This window comes from Colobus angolensis, unplaced genomic scaffold (assembly GCF_000951035.1).
Source record: "Colobus angolensis palliatus isolate OR3802 unplaced genomic scaffold, Cang.pa_1.0 Scaffold143, whole genome shotgun sequence".
NCBI lineage: Eukaryota > Metazoa > Chordata > Mammalia > Primates > Cercopithecidae > Colobus > Colobus angolensis.
The window spans coordinates 2,133,924-2,152,681 of NW_012114522.1; the positions used below are offsets into that span (position 1 = coordinate 2,133,924).

At 46.6% G+C, this 18,758-nt stretch overlaps 1 protein-coding gene across 2 annotated transcripts in view; it reads left to right on the forward strand.

Annotated features, from left to right (window-relative positions):
• The window catches only part of AFAP1 (actin filament associated protein 1), a 131,618-nt gene that overhangs the window by 91,744 nt on the left and 21,116 nt on the right, over window positions 1-18,758 (forward strand). The window contains exons 11-14 of one of the 2 annotated variants that reach the window (XM_011935394.1): window positions 6,882-6,999; window positions 11,541-11,792; window positions 14,137-14,251; window positions 18,455-18,619. In XM_011935394.1, the coding sequence (XP_011790784.1) occupies window positions 6,882-6,999; window positions 11,541-11,792; window positions 14,137-14,251; window positions 18,455-18,619 (650 nt within the window). The remainder of the gene's footprint in view (window positions 1-6,881; window positions 7,000-11,540; window positions 11,793-14,136; window positions 14,252-18,454; window positions 18,620-18,758) is intronic. The other variant, XM_011935395.1, reaches the window with a different exon arrangement.

Sequence of the window (18,758 nt, forward strand, 5' to 3'; positions counted from 1 at the left end):
CGCCCGGCTAGTTTTTTTTTGTATTTTTTAGTAGAGACGGGGTTTCACCGTGTTAGCCAGGATGGTCTTGATCTCCTGACCTCGTGATCCGCCCATCTCAGCCTCCCAAAGTGCTGGGATTACAGGCTTGAGCCACGGCACCCGGCCCTTTTGCATTATCTTAATCCAAATTTTGCAGCCATGTTTTTGTCATGTCAACCCACTGGGTTTTCTATTCGAGTGGCGTGTGGCAAACTTGCATAAAGGACTAGATAGTAAATATTTTTGGTTTTGTGGACCAGACAATTCCTTTTAATAACTACTCAATTCCCTGTGCAGCCAGACACCATATGTAAATGATGGGTGTGTCTGTGTTCTAATAAAACTTTATTTGTGAAAACAGGCATTGGCCTGGATTTGGCCCATAGTTTGCTGACCCCTGTATTAGATGAACTGTTCTATGAAGCAGAAATGATTCTACATATTGCTGTAATGAGGACTGAGTTTTCAAAGCTATCCATCAAGTACTTTGTAAATTTAAATTGTGATTTTTAAAAAAAACGCTGCAATCATGTATAAAAACATCCTTTTGAACTGTGAACATTTCTTTAACATAATAATGGCAGAAATATTTATAGCAGCAGTTCTTGGTATGGTCCAGAGAACCCCTGGGGATATTCCAGACCCTTTCTGGCAGTCTGCGGGGTTAAATTATTTTCATAAGACATTGTTTCCATCTCCCACCGTTTGGACATCTGCATTAGTGACCATTGGCTGGCAGCGTTGCACCAACAGTCGTCCTTCTCTGTATTAATAATCATTATCACTGCCAGTGTAAATAGTCAAAGAATTTTACCGTTTGCGATAGTAAAAGAAAATACTGGTTTCACTTAAGATGTCCTTGAGGAAGCAGTAAAAATGATGACTTTTTCTATAAAGGATCAGATAGTAGATATTTGCATGAAGTCTCTGAAGCCCGTGTGCTTTTCCTGTTCCACGTGGCGTGATGAGAGGCCACGGAGAGCACGCAGGCGTGTACAATGACAGTGGTCCTGTTGAGGAACAGCTCAGACAAGTGAGGTGCTCAGAGAACTAGCTGCCTGAAGTTTTTTTTCATTTTTACTTGAAAAAGCAACAGACAAACTGTGGTTATTCACACATAGGCATTTGCAGATGTTTCCTTGAAAATGAGCTAGCTACACCCATCATCTCTAGGCAAACAGTTGGCAGTATTTGTTGCTTACGATACATTTAAGCTTTCCTTAGAAATTAGAATTCTGGAAAATTTGCATCTGCCATGGTGAGCTTGCCAGCTTCTCAGCACCCACAGACTCCTGCTGAGATCTGTAGTCATGTCAGTGAGCAGTTTTGTTGATGTCGTATAATGAAGGGTGTCAATATTTGGATGATCTGCAGAAGTCATGCTTGGGAAAAGATCTATTCCTAGTGCAAGATAAATGACTGGATTTTAATGTGAGTCGATTGATCTGCTTTCGAACTCCATTGCAGTTGGCGGTGAGAGGCCACCACTTGCCGCATTTTGGTGTAGTACTAAAGAAGCACAGCTACAACTCGGAAAAAGCAATTAAAATGTGCCCCACTTGTCCAGCTTACATCTGTTTGAGGCTGGATTTTCTTCACATACTTCAACCAAAAGTGCATTTGGTGACAGATTGAATGCAGAAGCAGGTGTGAGAATCCAACTACCTTCTGTTAAGCTGGACACTAACTAGGTTTACGAACATGTGAACAGTGCCACTTATTTTTTTGTTATTGGGGTTTTGTTGTTGTTGGTGGTGGTGGTGGTGGTTTTTTTTTTGATTAAGGGTCTTGCTCAGTTGCCCAGGCTGGAGTGCAGTGGCACAATTATGACTCGTTGCAGCCTTGACCTCCTGGGCTCAAGGGATCCTCCCATCTCAGCCTCCCAAGCAGTTGGGACTACAGGCATGTGCCACCATGCCTGGCTAATTTTTTTTTTTTTTTTTGGTAGAGACGGGGTCTTGTTATGTTGCCCGGGCTGGTCTCAAACTCCTAGACTCCTGGGCTCAAGTGATCTTCCCACCTTGGCCTTCCAAAGTGCTAGGATTATAGGCATGGCCCACGGTGCCACTTTTAAGTGAATAACAATGAACACATTTCTCAGGTTTTCATTTCAAATACAGCAGGTAGTAGGTAGGGCATCTTGGCTTGGGTCCTGCTTTGGTATTTACTATTAGAACAATTTGGACAAGCCATTCATTACCTGTTAGTACCTCTGCTGCCTTCTGTAGAACATAGAGAGGGTGGGCAACTTAATCTCTGAAACTTGCAGCTCCGGCGTCTTTGACCCCTTGATGGCTGCATATGTTTCTCTCCTCCTTAGAGAGTGGGGACTGGGGTGAGGGAGCGAATGAAAACAAAGCTGGTCATGAATTCCATCATCAGCAAGTGAGGAGAAACATAGAGACAGCTGCTGGCGGACCCGCCGGTGCTGAGATGACGCGACCTTTCAAGTGTGGAGAAGATGGGCTCAGATGCCCTGTGCGTTTTGTGTCATGCCTGTTTAATGTGAACACCACCATCTAGCTTTTCCACACACGTGCTCTCTATGGGGAATTGGAGCAGTCTTCCTTTGTGTCTTCAGTGGTGAATGGACGTTCATTTAATGCTTAGCTAGGACATTCTGGGGCTAAGAAATAGTTCTCAAAGTGAAGATAACTTGGCCCATTTTAGGACTCAAACCACATGTTACATACACCCAGCTAAGGTCAATAGCCTTGACAAGTGGAATTAGTCTTGCACAGATTGTCCATGAAATGCCAGTAACACTGGAGGGTTTCTACAGTGTGGACTGGTCTCACCACTGTCCTTTTGTATGGAAATCGGGATAGACGATAGATGTAGTCTAGTACTTACCGTTCTATTTATACTCGTTATTGTTTAATTATATTTCTAATCAGCAAAATGTAGGTAAATTATAATGATTCTGTTTGTTAGATACTATTCAGTAAATAAAGCACATTTAAAGTTTTTTAAAGAGATATAATATCCTTAAATCTAGTTTTGCAAAATCTGCCCAACTAGACTGACATAAAAGTGGTTATGGATGTTCACTATATTTATTTGGAGATACTAAATTTCCATAAAAACCTATCCTACGGCCACATGTAATTGCAAGTATAATCAGCAAACCGATAACCACATTTAAGAGAAACCCTGAATTAAAATAGTTGCCCTAGAATACAACTTGGCTTTTACTCTATAAATGACGAGAATATTAATCTAAACCAAATGTGGCAAGGTCACATTTTTGAGAAAGGAATGTAGATTATAATACTAAAAATATTTATTAAAAATATGCATGTAATGAATTTATGGCTACAGGCATCTTTTCTACCTCATTAAAGTCTTTATAGGTGGTGTCAGTTAGCAACAAAGCTTATTTTCGAGTTTTCTAGCCAAACATTCCTGTAACACTTAAGAGAGATGAGATGTGACAAGGAAGCAGTGTTCAAAATATGGTTGCTTGCCAGTGTGATGAATATTCTAAGATTAAATGTTTTGCTTTTATATAAACTGGCAGCCAGTTAATGAATCTTTTCAAGGTTCTTAGGAGAATTCTTTGTGCATTGTGTGTGACTGAGGAAGACGGCAGTAATATATTTTGAAAAGAGGAAAGTGTAAGATAATAATGGAGATTCTCCCAAGAAAAATGGGATATTTAGGAACTTTAGTAATGGTAAACAATGAAAATGTATTTTCCTGAAAACCTGTTAACAATGAGATACATAGATTATATAACACAGGAAAATACTCGAGTCTTCCTGAAACTCTCTTCAAGTCACACTCAGCTGGGAGCCCCTGAGGAAGCAGTGGTGAGGATGAAGAGGATGGAAAGCAGGGACTGGTGTGGAGAGCGGAGCGTGGGGAGATGCACGGATGGGAGGCAGTCCTCTTGGCCACCCTTTCCTCTGAGTCCCGGGAGGTTATTGTGAAATAGCTCCCCATGACTGTTTCCTGGTTTTGGTGTAACAAGTGGCATGTGGCCTCTTCATTTCCACTTCTATCTTTGGCTGCAAATCCTATTGTGGAGAGACACCAAGCGGAAGACGGAGGCCTCGTGTTTAGTCGGGTCCCCAGGCCCTGCCCTCTTGGGGGCCGGGCAGAGTTGTCCTCACCGGGCCAGGTCCCTCTCTGTGGGGTGAAGGGTGACGAGCTCCTGGCTGAGGCCTCCTCCACCTAGGACATTCTGTGTGCCTATGACCCGTAATCCTCGTGCTCCCAGGTCCTGACAGGTGAGCCCGTCAGAGGCATTCTGCAGTGACTCTTCCCAGCACAGAAGCCGGAGTGGAGCCACGAGGGCCTCTGTTCTGACCCCATCCTTTGTCCCTGCTGCAGCAGGGCGAGTGCAGGGCACACACTCGAAACGGAAGATGCAAGCCCATGAGAGACGTGCCTGCCGTTGGAAGGAGAAAGACTCGAGGCAGTACGACCCAGGGCACAGGGGAGGGGCTGGTCCCGGTGGCCGAGCTTTATTCATTTCTGCATTTACTGCCTCTCACTGACAAAGAGTATACATAGCGCTGTCTCCCCAAAAGCCCTCCAATGAGGCATATAATTAGAAAACCTTAAATATGTATTTTTAAAAATCAAAATCTATTACTGCAAAACTCTTAAATGTTCAAGTTTGCTGTGCCTTTCCTTCTTGTATGTTTTCTTCTTATTCATCTTATTTTCCTACATATACCTGTATGTATTTTAAGTTTAGTATAATTATATTAATTTTTTATAAGCAAAGGAAAAAGTTTTTGAATTATAATTGAAGAATGTGTCCAGGCAGCAAGCCGCGCATGGAGTCCCTCCCCAGCAGGGGGCACACGCGCGCTCTATGCAGAGCCATTTCCGCGGCCGGCACTGCTGAAGCCCAGCCCCGATCCCCAAGCCCGGTTCCTCCCGCTGCTCCCGAGGCTATGCTACCGGACTTCTTATCAAAGAGGCAGGCTTCACTTGCCCCTGTGTTTCTCTCCCCAGTTTTCACTTACCCTGTGTTTTCTTCATCTGGTGATCACAGAAGCCCAGGATCCTATGAAATACCCCTACTAGTAGGAAATGCTGTCGGGGTGGTCCCTTCCCTGGGATTTACATTGTTAGTCCTGACCCGTGGCTTCGGAAGCCGGCCGAGCCTCTAGGCACCTGCACCTCCACCTGCGTGTGCCCTCGTGGTCCCCGCGCTCCTGAGGCCAACCCTCCAGGGGGGAGAGCAGGCAGGACGCAGATGCAGGACAGTGGTCCTGGGCCAGGAGGGGAGGGAGAGGCCGCTGAGGGGCTGCGGGGCGGGCCGCCTCCTGGGGGGCAGCACCCACGCGGAGACCCGGGTGCGAGGGGTGTCAGGAGTTTGGCAGGCAGAGGGGCTGGGGAAGCTGAAAGAGCCAGGGGAGTGCCGGGGCACCCAGGAGACTGATGGAGCGCAGGAAGTCACCGCGCAGTGACGAGCAGGAACCCAGTCCCTCGGAGCCCCGCGGCCCTGGGCAGCACCTTGCGACTTCAGAAGCCCCTGGGGGTGTTGGGCCTCACCCCTGGGGGTGTTGGGCGGAGGCTGGCGTGGCCCGGCCTGCCCTCCTTAAAGGGGAGTGAGCCATTCCCTCACCACAGGCTCCACACTGTTGGCCTCACCGCTGGCCACAAGATGGGCAGGTCTTTCCCACGCCAAGCACTTCTCTAGGTTTCTGTGGGCACCAGCTGGGTGTCCTCCTACATGAACTCAGCCCTCAGTGGTCTTCCAGGAGGCAGCGTCAGGCCCTCCCAGTGAAGGGCCCAGTCCACAAAGCTGACTCCACTTCAGATGCCAGTCACAGGTCCAGGATGTCACCTGTGCGTCTGACCAACGGGATGTGAGTTGGAGGTTCCCACGACCCCTCCCCTCCAGTTCGGTCATTGCTAGAACTCTCACAGAACATAGGAGGAGCTTGCTTACTGGATTACCAGTTTACTGTAAAAGGACACAGCTTTAGCAGTGAGGGAAGAGGTGTGCCAGGCAAGGCATGTGGGGCACAGCACTCCCGTGCCCCCGCTGGGCACACCACGCTCCCAGCACCGCCGCATGCACACAGCCCAGAAGCTCCGGGAACCGCATCCTTTTGGGTTTTTATGGAAAGTTCCAGCCCTAATCACAGGGTTGATTTCCCTGGCAACCAACCCTCATCCTGCTCTTCATGTAGGAAATTCCGAGAGTTTTAGAAGCCTTGACCAGGAACTTGGGACAAAGACCAAAATATATATTTAATATGCCACAATAGCACACCTTCTAAAGGATTTCTCAGGCCGCTGTCAGTGGCTCTCGGAAGTTGAGGAAATTTCAGGGAAGAGGTGAAGATATGTGGGGGTGGCAGTGGTGCTGATTGAGTACTAAGAACTCCATAAATACTTGTTGAATGAGTGTCCCAGAAAGCTTAGAGAACAGGGATCCATGAACTTTTTCCAAGAAAGACCAGACAGTAACTTTCAGCTTTGCAGGCCATGTTGTCCTCTTGGAAGTAACACACTCGTGAAAGAGGCGTATGTTCCAATAAAGCATTATTATGAACACAGGCTGTGAGAGGAGCCGGCCACTGTGAGAGATGGATGGTAATCAAAACGCTTGGTATTTCTGAACACCTGTTATTTGCAGGCTTTGCTGTGTGTACCTAGCGTTGGTTATTGGCATTCTGTGCTGCAGTTCTGCAAATTATGTGCCATCCTAATTTTATAGGACAGTCCCTCCAAAGCATCTTCTCATTTCCGCCGGGATTCCGTCTAGTATTTCTTCTTTGCCCCTGTGACCTCTGACATAGCCTTGGGAGTAAAGTCAGAACTCATTAAAGACTTGACTCGTTGGAGTAAAAAGTGGTCAGGTTATGGATTTTAATGCATTTCCTTTCTTTCAGTTTCATGAACAGGCGTGTTATATCTGCTAACCCATATCTGGGGGGCACCTCCAACGGCTATGCCCACCCCAGCGGGACGGCACTTCATTACGACGATGTCCCGTGCATCAACGGCTCGGTGAGTGCCCTTTTGCTGGAGTAATGGTTGGTTTTGTTAGACAGCTGTGAAAATTCTATGCTTCAGTTCCCCTGGTTTCAGGTCTGAATAAGGTCAGCTTTTTAATGCTCTGAAGCAAGAAGACTCCATCTCATCTCTTTTCTCCTGGTTTCTGACATGCTGTTCATCTGAATCTGCATTTGGACAAGTGGATAGTTTGAGACTAGTAGACAGTTTGTCATTTAATGTCACTGTCATTTTCCTATTGGTGTTGAGGTAGGGTCCCCCATCTGTTGCCCAGGCTGGAGTGCAGTGGTGCAGTCACAACTCACTATAGCTCAACCTCCCCAGCTCAATCAATCCTCCTACCTCAGCCTCCCAAGTACCTGGGACCATAGGTGCACACCACCACATCCCACCCATTTGTTGGTTTTTAATAGAGACGGGATCTCCCTATATTGGCCAGGCCAGTTTTGAACTCCTGGGCTCGAGTGATCCTCCCACCTCAGACTTTCAAAGTGCTGGAATTACAGACATGAGCCACTGTGCCCGGCCTAATGTCACTGTCACTAATTAAACGTGTCAGCCCACTAAAATATTGACTAAAGGAGAGCATGTTAGAGTAATACTTGGATAACTTGTTAAATCAAAACATAACACAGTATAAGTTATCAATGAATAGTTACTTCCCGATGGGATTAAAATGCGGAGAAATCCCCTCAGGAAGGAAATGATAACATAGAGGAATGATCACATTACAAATTCGACAGCTTCCCTTGGGGTGGATTTGGAGCAGCCAGGCTCCTGGCTCCTGGCACAGCGCTATCTGTATATCCATATGTCCATCTATCCATGCAGGAGGTCTTTAGTCACAGCTTTCTGTTACACTGGCCTCCAGGGTGTGTCTGGCCTTAGGAGTTCTGAAGTCTGTTCTCAGCGTGTTGTGTCATATGTGTGTCGCCAGCAGGCCTCATCAACAAGTGCTGGTTCTACGATACCTGCCTGTTACTCATCTCACAACCACGTATTGAGCATCCTGTCTGATCCAGGCACGGTGCCCGGCCCTGGGCGTTCAGAGATGAGGCCTTCACAGTTAGTGTATGAATGAAGGAGGCTTGTGAGAAACCACTATGCCAGTTGTCTCCCAGTACTGGAAGGGTTTGAAATTGGCATCTATGTTAAGATAATTTTCAAAGGTAGACATAAAGTAAATTTATTGTTATGTTTTCCAGCCTTGGAATATGTGTCAGACTTTTTTCTTACTGTTTTGCTTCTCCAGTCTTTTCCCTGATATTCTGATGAACGTCCTCAATCAGCCCTGACACCGTAAATTCATAGCTGCCCTACAGCAGGAACCAGGAGACAACAGCCTCCTTGAGGGAAGAGAGGGGCTGAGGACCCCCAGTGCTCAGGAGCATAAACAAACTGAAAGCAGGTTCTCGTGGCTGGGGTCAGAAGCGGGTGGCTCATCCCTCAGGAGCCACGATGGATGCGGTGTGTCCCTGAGGCTCGGTTGCCTTCCCATTGGCTGCCTCCTCCTTCCTGCCGCTCTGGACCTGCCCTGGGGTTCCTGTGGGGGAGGCCGCCCTTGCTGTGCGAGGCCCCACCTGATTCTAAAAAGGGATCTTTTCATCACTTTGTCTGCCCCTTCCCTCCTCAGTCCTCTCTCCCTTGCCTTATTGGCTGGGTGTCTCCCAGGGGCCAGACTCTGTGCCAGTTGAAGAAGAAATGGCGAAGCAATTATCTTTGTCTTGAAAGGGCCTCTGAGTCTCGTGGGAGTGAGTGGACCTGGGAGGGAAACAGACATAGGAGCGGGGAGAGCTTCCTGGGCCCTGGGCAGGGCAGGGCCCGCTCGTAGGTCCCATGTTAGGATAGGGTGGCATGGGGCAAACAGAGCCACTTTTGGATCCCATCCTAGCTTCAGAGTCCATCCAGTAGAGCCCCCCATCTTAGGCAGAGGGGTGTCAGGTCCAGTGAATCTCCTTCTTTCCCCCTCAGCCAATCCTCCCTGGGCTGTCTCTGGGTGTCCAGTCACCACAGCACTCCACCCCTGGGCAGGGTCTTGTGGCAAGTTCTTCCTGCTTCAGATGGCACCACAGTACCCTGTGAAGTAGGGCTCTCAGGCTAGTTCCTGCCCTCGATTCTGACCTCTGAGTCCTTCTTGAGGTGGGACCTGCTCTTCTGCCTCCATTTGCCCTGTGTCACTCCAGCGTCTCTTGACAGCAGTCTTATCACGGGGTTTAGACTCCAGTTACCACACTCATCTGCATCCTGAGAACCATCCACTTCTCTGAGCCTACCTCTAGCCCGTCCCACCCAAAGGCCCTTTCACACGCCTTTTCCTCAAAGACGTTTCTTCCATGCACGCCTTACAACCTGTGATGGTGAGCTGGATGCTGTCGTCACCCTGTGGAACCACGCACGTGATCGTCCGGCTCCACCCAGCATGTTGTGTTCAGACTATTAGGACACTCTACAGGCCAGCCCCAGGAGCGAGTGTTCCTTAAGTTATTCGCAGCTTAATCTGTTGTAGAAACAAAGGTCTGCCATTCCTAAAGGGCTCTGCATGTAGGAATTGTTTGTGTGTGTGTATTGCTGGGCTGGAGATAGCCGCCTTTAGGACATAATATGCTGTACATGTTTGTGGCTTCCTTGCTTATTAGGCCTTCCTCTGCTCAGGCCCTTCCTGAAACTATTTTCTGTGTGTTCGGCTGTTACCAGCTCTTCTCTTTTTGGAGGGCCTCATTTCTAGGTTTTTTATAGCCAGGCGTGATGGCTCACGCCTGTAATCCCAGCACTTTGGGAGGCCGAGGCAGGTATATCATGAGGCCAGGAGTTCAAGACTAGCCTGGCCAACATAGTGAAACCCCATCTCTACTAAAAATAGAAAAATTAACCAGGCGTGGTGGTGGACGCCTGTAATCCCAGCTACTCAGGAGGCTGAGGCAGGAGAATCACTTGAGCCTTGGAGGTGGAGGCTGTAGTGAGCTGAGATTGCGCCACTGCACTGTAGCCTGGGCAATAGAGCAAGACTGCATCTCAAAGAAAAAAAAAAAAAGTTCATATTTATGACCTAATATCTGGGATCATAGCACTGTTTCAGCTTTAGTTATGTTTACCCATTCAGTGTTACCCCATGATGCTTAGACTAAGATGAAAGTATGTACACTCATACTTCAGAAACTTCTGTGAGGTCGCTGTAGGTGTTTTTCTGAGTCTTCCATGTGACTTAATGTTTGATATTTTAGGAAAATGATAGTCTCGTCTAGACCGTTTTAATAACTCTGGACAAATATATGCTAGGTCGTCATTATGAAACTCTCATATCCGAGTTTAGCTGCAGGGACCGTTATTTTTAGATCACAAAAATAGACACATTGAAGTGATTGCGGAGGAATACAGACACTCCTACTGCAGAATTTTAAGTCTTTTCTATTTTTATAACAAAAGGTTGTAATTACCGTCGGGCAGAAAGGACTGTGCAGGAAGACTAAACAGGGTAAAATGAATATAAGAGAGGAATTAATATTGCCTTTCTTGTCATGCCAGGCAATTTATAAAGACCTTTAACCCTGAAAAGGCCATGGCTGTGGTTATCAGTTTTTGAGTTAACACTTTAATGCCCATGTTCTGAGATTCCTCTGTCCCATGCAGTGGCACGTAACTATTTTAGTCCTTGGTTAGAGATTTTCTGCTAAAATAATACGATTATATCAGTTAGATTTGGAAGCATCTAATTTTCTATGAGGATTTGATTTCTCTTTTCACAGGCCGTTTTGGTTGTGTTGGTTGTGGCACTTTCTTCAGTACAGAGTAGGGGACAGAGGGTGTGTGTTGACAGTTCCTGTAGGACTTGGGTCACTGACTCCTGCACAGGGGCTTGGAGGAGCCTGCAGGTGGTCTCATGTCCCCAGAAGGAGTGCGAGGCTTAGTGGCAGTACTGTGCTGGGATGAGCGCACCCTTCCCTCCACTCTGCCACTCACCGGCTCTAGGGCCTGTCTCTGCTTCCATTTCCCCCTCTATCCCCGGATGACTGTGAGATGAAGTCAGCATCCAGGACGTGGGAAGTGCTGTGAAAAGCATCGAGTGCTCTGCTTGGCCCTCGTGTGTCTTCGTATAGACCCAGAGCACCAGGACCCTAGTCCCGCGCTCGTTCCTCCCCTCACATCCACGTCCTGCACTAGGGGAATTTCTGAACCCCAGGTTCTCTAAAGAAGAAAATGCCAAATCAACATTGCTTTCTCTCTTTAAAAGACAGGACAAAACAAAAACTTCAAAATCCAAGGGTTCTGGGAATGGTTTAAGGAAAGAAAGAAGTTTTTCCATAAGGCTTCAGAAGTCAAATCCTTTTGAATCAATCTGCAGGCTTGTGTTGGGTTTGTGTATGTGCGTGTGTTGGGGGGGCATGCCTTATTGATAACAACTGCAGTCTGTGTGCAGAAGAATGTTGGGGGACCATGCTGTGCTAAATGCTAGACTATTAATGAATGACATCTCACTGTGCTAAAAGCTGCTGTTTTCTGTGTCCAAGTCACTAACCACAAAGCTATGTGTGTTGCAGTGGGAACCGGAAGACGGCTTTCCTGCTTCCTGCAGCAGAGGCTTGGGAGAAGAGGTGCTTTATGATAACGCAGGCCTGTACGATAACTTGCCGCCTCCGCAAATCTTTGCCCGCTACTCTTCTGCTGACAGAAAGGCCTCTAGGCTGTCTGCTGACAAGCTGTCCTCTAACCATTACAAATACCCTGCCTCCGCTCAGTCTGTCACTAATACCTCTTCTGTGGGGAGGGCGTCTCTCGGGCTCAACTCGCAGGTACGGCATCTTCTTCTGTAAGATTCTAGAACCACCTTCGAGTCACATTGCTCCAACAGAGTTTTGCAGCTTGTAGTAAATGGGACTCATCAAAGGCAAAGCGTAATGGTTTTTTTTTTTTTCCTCAACTAGAATATAATTTGCAGTCTGACTACCAAGGAACTGATGAGATATTTCTCACGAGCTCATGGTTTATCTGAGCACTGTGTTTCTTTGCCCACATCTGGCTCTCTTTCTGTTCTTGGAAAATTCCCCAGTGAAATTTTGTGAATTATGTCAACTAAAGGAAGAGAATTTAAAAGAAACGGGTAGTAAAACCTTCCAGAAGATTCTTGAACAGCCAGTTTCTTTAGTATGTTTCCATTACACATAATGAAGAAGGGTTGACTCTGTGTAGTCATTGCTTTTGATCTTTAACCATGAAATAGATTATTCAGAGTACGGTAGTGTTTTCTCCATGACAAGTCTAAAGGTATACTCCCCAAAACTAGACGATGATAATAAGGACTTTGGATGACCATTGAACAATAATAACCGTGATGTTGAACTGTTGTCCGTTGCACACCCTGTATTTATGGCAAACAGTAACATTTCAGAGTAATTTTGTAGTGTTAGCCCTTTAAAAAAAAAAAAAAAAAAAAGATGAAGTCTCACTATGTTGCCCAGGCAGGACTTGAACTGTGGGCTCAAGTGATCCTCCTGCCTTGGCCTCCCAAGTAGCTGGGACAACAGGCATATGCCACTGTGCCCAGCTTGTACATGTTTAACCTAAGAATTTTTTATGCTTTGCCTAAAGACCTAAGCCCATATGTAAGAATATGAACATACAGCAGATGGGCATGTTTTAGGTCTTTGTTTTTTTCTCCATTCTTTGGATAGTCTTAAGAAAATAATGAACCAGATAAAATTGTAGAATTGTAGATAGTAGTGACTGAGAACACTAACTCCCAATAGGTCGGCTTCATCAGAAGTCAAATGCGCTGGTTGGTGTTGGTTTTTGATTTTTCACGATGGTGGTTCAGATCCCTGGGAATTCCCATTCAGTGAGTCTGAGGGGCCCTGAGCCACGTGTCGTTGGGGGGCAGGGGTAGGGGAGCCGTGGGCCTCTTTTGAGGACTTAACGCCAAAAAGTTGGCAGGTTTTGTGTTGTATTTACTAAGTGAATGTGCATCTGTGTACGTCTCTACCTGTCTTTTTATTGGCATTAGAGTCGCCTTAGGTAAAACCCTGCCACACAGTTTGCCATCTTGCACACTTGGATTGTCCCCACATAGGTTGGAAATCATTCGATGTGTGGTTCCCATGTGGAGCTTTTGTTATTATTGTTCCCTTTTGTTTTTGTTGAAATAGGAAACACTTTTGCAAGTTAAATTGCATGACCTCTGGGTTTCCTGTCCTCATTTGGTCATGTAAATGGGAGCCTATTGCTTAATGGCGAGACCTTGCACTTTTCTGAGCACTTACATGCCATATGCTCTATCTGTGTATGCCACACCATCTGATCTTTTTAGGAACCCTGTGGGGAGGTATCTCTTTATGTTTTTAAATGATCAAATGGGGGCTCAGAAAGTTTAAAGAACTTACTCAACATCTCCTAAATGCTAGAGCCAGAATTTGGAGCTAGATCTCTCTGCCTCCCCAAAATTGAGGCCTGCAACAGAAGGAAACGTATCATGGAAAAAAGCATGGGTGTGGATGCTGGAGTGAGCCTTTGCTGTCGTGCTGAATTAATTACACAACTAAGCTACACGTAAAGTCACTTCAGCAAAATGCAAAACGTGTTGGCCTCTATCAATCTCAGGGGTAGAGACTGTTTCACTGTTTCAGAAACCTGTAGTTAGTGGAAGTTTAGTTTCCATATTATTGCTGCTGTGTGTGTGTTATGCTTCTTTTGCTTCCTTCCATGGACTCCGTCAGCAAGTAAGAAGGCGGTCACTAACCCCATTAGGATGTCACTCAGTGTCAAAGCACTTGGAGCAGCAGAACTCACTGCAGGGTCATGCTCCTCTCCTAAAAGGCATCCCACTGAAATAAAAGCTGTTTATCCTCAGAAACACAAACTCCTCCGCTCAGCTGTGCTCTGGGGTAGTCAGCTGCCTGTGCCAGCTTGGTTAGCATTTGTGATCTGCCAGTAGAAAGGGGTCACTTCCGCAGCATTCCAGCAGCCTAGTGTTTGGAAACCATCTTGGTTTTCTTTCACATTCATTTTTTTCTGCGTCGATGCTAGTTTCTCTAATACTTAACAGTCAGAGACTGAAAGAAATGACTGCAGGAAAAAAAAAAAGACCAAGATGTGTTCGACTCTGTGTTTATTTTTCATGTTCTTATATGTTTACTCCAACAGCTCAAGGGTAAAAAGCCCCCCGTGGCATCTAATGGGGTCACAGGAAAAGGGAAGACTCTGAGCAGTCAGCCAAAAAAAGCGGATCCTGCGGCTGGTGTGAAAAGGACAGCTTCGAGTAAGTATACCATCGGATGTCTTGCATTCTGGCTTCAAGTGCACTTGGTGGAGCTGGGCCTGTGTGAGCCTGCCCACCGGTGAGTGCCAGCTTGGGGTCAGCTGGAGAGATGGGCACCATCATCCTTCCTCATCTGCCACGTGGTAGGACAGTGGTGAATTCAACCCAGCTTTTCTGACTGTGCTTGTAAATTGAAGCCCAGAACTGGTTTGCTGCCTGTGGGATTGACTCAGCATTTTAAAATAGGAGGCAGTTGTGAGTGCAGGTTGCTTGCAGCTCCAGGTAGCCCTGGACTCCGGGTCAGGAGACCTCAACTCTTGTCCCTGATCCGTGGTTGACAAGCCGTGCAAACTCTACACTCAGCATCTTTTTCTGTTGTGGCTCCTGTGGTTGGCGCAGTTGGGATAACTGAGGTAGTATACGGACCTCAAAGTACCAGAGCAGTACGAGGAGTTCTGAGGAGTGGTTAGTCCTGCGGTGCCTGTGTCCACAGCAAGCCATTCTTATGCAATCCGGTTTACTAAACAGCCACTTTGTTTTTTTTGTTTTTGTTTTTGTTTTTGAGACAGAGTCTCGCTCAGTCGCCCGGGCTGGAGTGCAGTGGCCGGATCTCAGCACACTGCAAGCTCCGCCTCCCGGGTTCACGCCATTCTCCTGCCTCAGCCTCCCGAGTAGCTGGGACTACAGGCGCCCGCCACCTCGCCTGGATAGTTTTTTGTATTTTTTAGTAGAGACGGGGTTTCACAGTGTTAGCCAGGATGGTCTCGATCTCCTGACCTCGTGATCCGCCCGTCTTGGCCTCCCAAAGTGCTGGGATTACAGGCTTGAGCCACCGCGCCCGGCCAGCACAGCCACTTTGTAAGCATAGGCATTATCCTTTACCCCATCATAGAAATGAGAGAAGAATAACCAAGAGAGGAAGCAGCGCTCCCGAGGGCTCACAGCTGGTACATCACAGAGCCAGAGTGGGTGCCAGGCTTTCAGACTCCACATCCAGCCGAAAATAGATTGGGCAGAGAAGCATTAAGATATGAGAGACTCAGCCTGCCTGGACCCAGCACCCTCTTCCCTTCCCTCCACTAGCTCCATCTAGGGGTGATATAGCATCTCTTAAGTGTTTGTATTTGCGTTAGTCCTCATTATGTTGAATGTCTAATCAGGGAGCCAGCCAGGCAGCATTTTTTCACTCAGGGGACTCAAAGTTACACTAAAGTAGTTGCCGTCTAGCGGCTTCAGTCCAACAGACCCACACATGCAGACAAGCAAGTGATAGGGCTGCCGTGTGGGGGTTTACAGGTGAGGGCCTCCTGAGTCCATCTGGGCATGTCCAGGAAGATTTCCCAGAGGAGGAAGGTGGGAGTTAGGTGCAGATGTTGAGTTTGATGTGGTTACATGCCATCGCCCCTTGGGATTTGTACCCGAGATTTTCAAATCTGGACCTGTGCAACTAGTAGACCAGTCTCAGTGCTAATGAAGATGAGTCCGGCTAGCCCCAGCTGGTCACCCCCACGCCAGCTGCCGAAGAGAGAGGCTCTCATACCGGCACGTGCCGACATCCCTTTGCCCTGTGGTTCTGTTTTTGGAGTCAGAGCATCCACAGAGGGGAATGGAGAGGCTGGCAGTGTCCTTGGCCATGTTTGTGGACGAGGCTTGGAATTGTTCCGCAGAACCAGGCTGCGTCTGCCCCGAGAAGGTGTGTACATCCCTGACCTAAGCTTTTCTCCACCTCTCTTCCACCCAACATGCATGTTGACCAGATAGGTTGGAGCCAGTTGGGCCAAATCCTCCTACCGCCATTTGTTTAATGTACTAACTTCCTTTGACCTTATCTGGCAAATTTTATTTCCCGAATGTATTGGGTGTATTTACTTTCACCTCTTTCTGTGTTGTTTCTTTGGGGAAGGGCAGATGGGGGAGAGGAGAGGCTCACACCCAGAAAGATTTATGAAAAGCAAAACCCGAATCCGACAGGGTCTCATTCACCGTGGTGTCTCTGTCAGTACCTGTGCCGACTTTATTTTCTAGATGATTTATTCTTTTATGAGACCTTCTGTAGGGAGTTTTTATTAACTTTGGTGACATCTAATGGTGACAAAAGAGAAAAATAATGGCATTCGTGTTTTTGCTGAATCCAGCCACTTGCATTATAGATGAGATGAGATTACATGGGGACCAAAAGATGTGGAGATTTATAGGTTATTGCATTGGGTTTGTTGGGAAAACCGCTTAGTTTAGAAATAAGTGAGTATAGTTTGGACTTGGCCCTGTTTGCAAAATATGTCATTATTTTAGCTGTGAACAGTGATCCTTTCGTTTCAGGTTGTTGAGTGCTTCGCCTCTCCTCAGGCTGCTGACCCTTTTGCTGTCATTCTGTGTGTTTCTTTTGGTTAGGGGAAAATTGGCTGGGGAGTGATCACTTTTTATGCCTTCATAAATGCAGTATTTCATTGAAATCGTGATGGCTTACATTGCAAGAATTGGCAAATCCAGCATTTAGGACAGGTGCTAGAAGTGGCTCCCTGCTGTCCCTGAGTGGACAAGGCTCTGGGAATCACTTATCGCCGATATGGTAAGAATTGTTAGTCAGTGTCCACTGCGTCAGGCATCATATTATTTTGTTATTTTTTCAGATATATGTTTCTGATTTAAAACATACACACACATCTCATTTAAAACACGCACATGTGCACACTCACACACGCACCTGTACACATGCATGCACACACAGGATTCCTTCTCGTTTCTGCTTTAGAGAGGGTGAAGCTGAGCTTCTCTAGAGGTTACTTGCAGAGTCATGTAGCAAGGGAGGGTGGAGTGTGGGTTTCTAGCCACCTCCCTGAGTCCAGTGTTCTTATTCTTAACCATTATGCCACCCCTGTGGCTTCTACCTGAAGTAGTTTCTAGCCTTGTGAGGGAGTCAGATGCGTGGGGTGTGCGGTCAGGAAGGCCTGGGAGTTGCCATCAGGTGTGAGTGATTGTTAGAAGCGACTGGGAGATCACGGAAGCTTTGAAATCGGTGATCCTCCATCTGAGTTTTGTTAGAACCTTCATTTCTTCCATGTGTCTTAAGAGGTGTTGTCCTAAATTACTGTTATTAAAAGGCCAACATAATAAGAGGAAGAGAGTGTGGGGTCAGGTTTTGAAAGCTGTTTTCACGGTGATGTGATGTTGCCAAGTCTGTAAATTTCTCCTTCAGCTAGTTTCCTCTTCATTTATTCATTTTATAAAATAAGCATTTATGTATTGCCCATTTTTGTGTTTGTTCTAAGTGCTTTATAAATATTTAATCCTTGCAACCACTCAGTGAATTACTATCCCCATTTCACAGATAAGGGAAACTGAGGCACAGAGGGATTTCGTGCCCTGTTCCAGGTCATGCAGCTACACGTACAAGCTGGGACTCCTTCCTAGACGGTCAGGCTCCAGATACTGCTCCTGGCTGCCTCTTCATGTATCTGCTGTTCGTTTATTCACTAAACAAGCATTGATTGTGCCACACTCCATGCCAGGTGCTGATCTCAGTGCTGGGGGTGTAGCAGCAATTCAGATGAATTCAGAGCCAGGCAGATGACATGACCATAAGGAACAGATACTACAGGGTTATGGAGGTGTTTGAAGACGTAGAGAAGGAAGCAGATTTCAGACATTATTTTTGATAGTAATAGACTCCTGTGCCTATTATAGAATGTTCCCACTCCACCTTGTTGATTTTAATTATAAGCCATGTGCCTCAAAGGGAAGCGAGTTAAAGGAATTTCCTAATATTCTGTTTTTGTTTTTAAAAGTTTGATTCAAAGAATATTGGAGAATTTGAACTAGTCTCTTTTCTGCTTAGTTCAAACCAGCCCTGTCCTTCTTCTTATTGAATTAGCACAGTAACTGGCTTTGTGTTTGTTTACTGAGTTGGCTGATTAAACAGGTTTTTTGAGTTCCCCCATTGTCTGCTTGAATAAACCTCATGTTTTTTGACATGGGGACTCACTGTCATCCAGGCTGGAACACAGTGGCAGAATCTCAGTTCACTGCAGCCTCAAACTCCCAGGCTCAAGCGATTCTCCCACCTCAGCCTCCTGAGTAGCTGGGACTACAGTCATGTGCCACCACGCCTGGCTAATTTTGTATTTTTTGTAGAGAAGGGATCATTCCATGTTTCCCAGGCTAGTAAACCTAATTTTTAATTGCTGCCTTTTTTTTCTTCTTGAGATGCTGCCCAGTACAAGTACGGCAAGAACCGGGTAGAAGCAGATGCCAAGCGGCTACAGACCAAAGAAGAGGAGCTGCTGAAGAGGAAAGAGGCCCTGCGGAATAGGCTGGCCCAGCTCCGCAAGGAAAGAAAAGACCTTCGAGCGGCCATTGAAGTGAACGCTGGTATGAAGGATGCGGGTGACTGCCCAGGGTGCATGTTTGTATTGAAGACTGGAGATTTCATTCTGCTTTGCCCAAAGGACCTGTTGCTCACCAAGGCTGTCATTTTATTTAGTAACAGTAGGCTATTTATTTGGTAAGA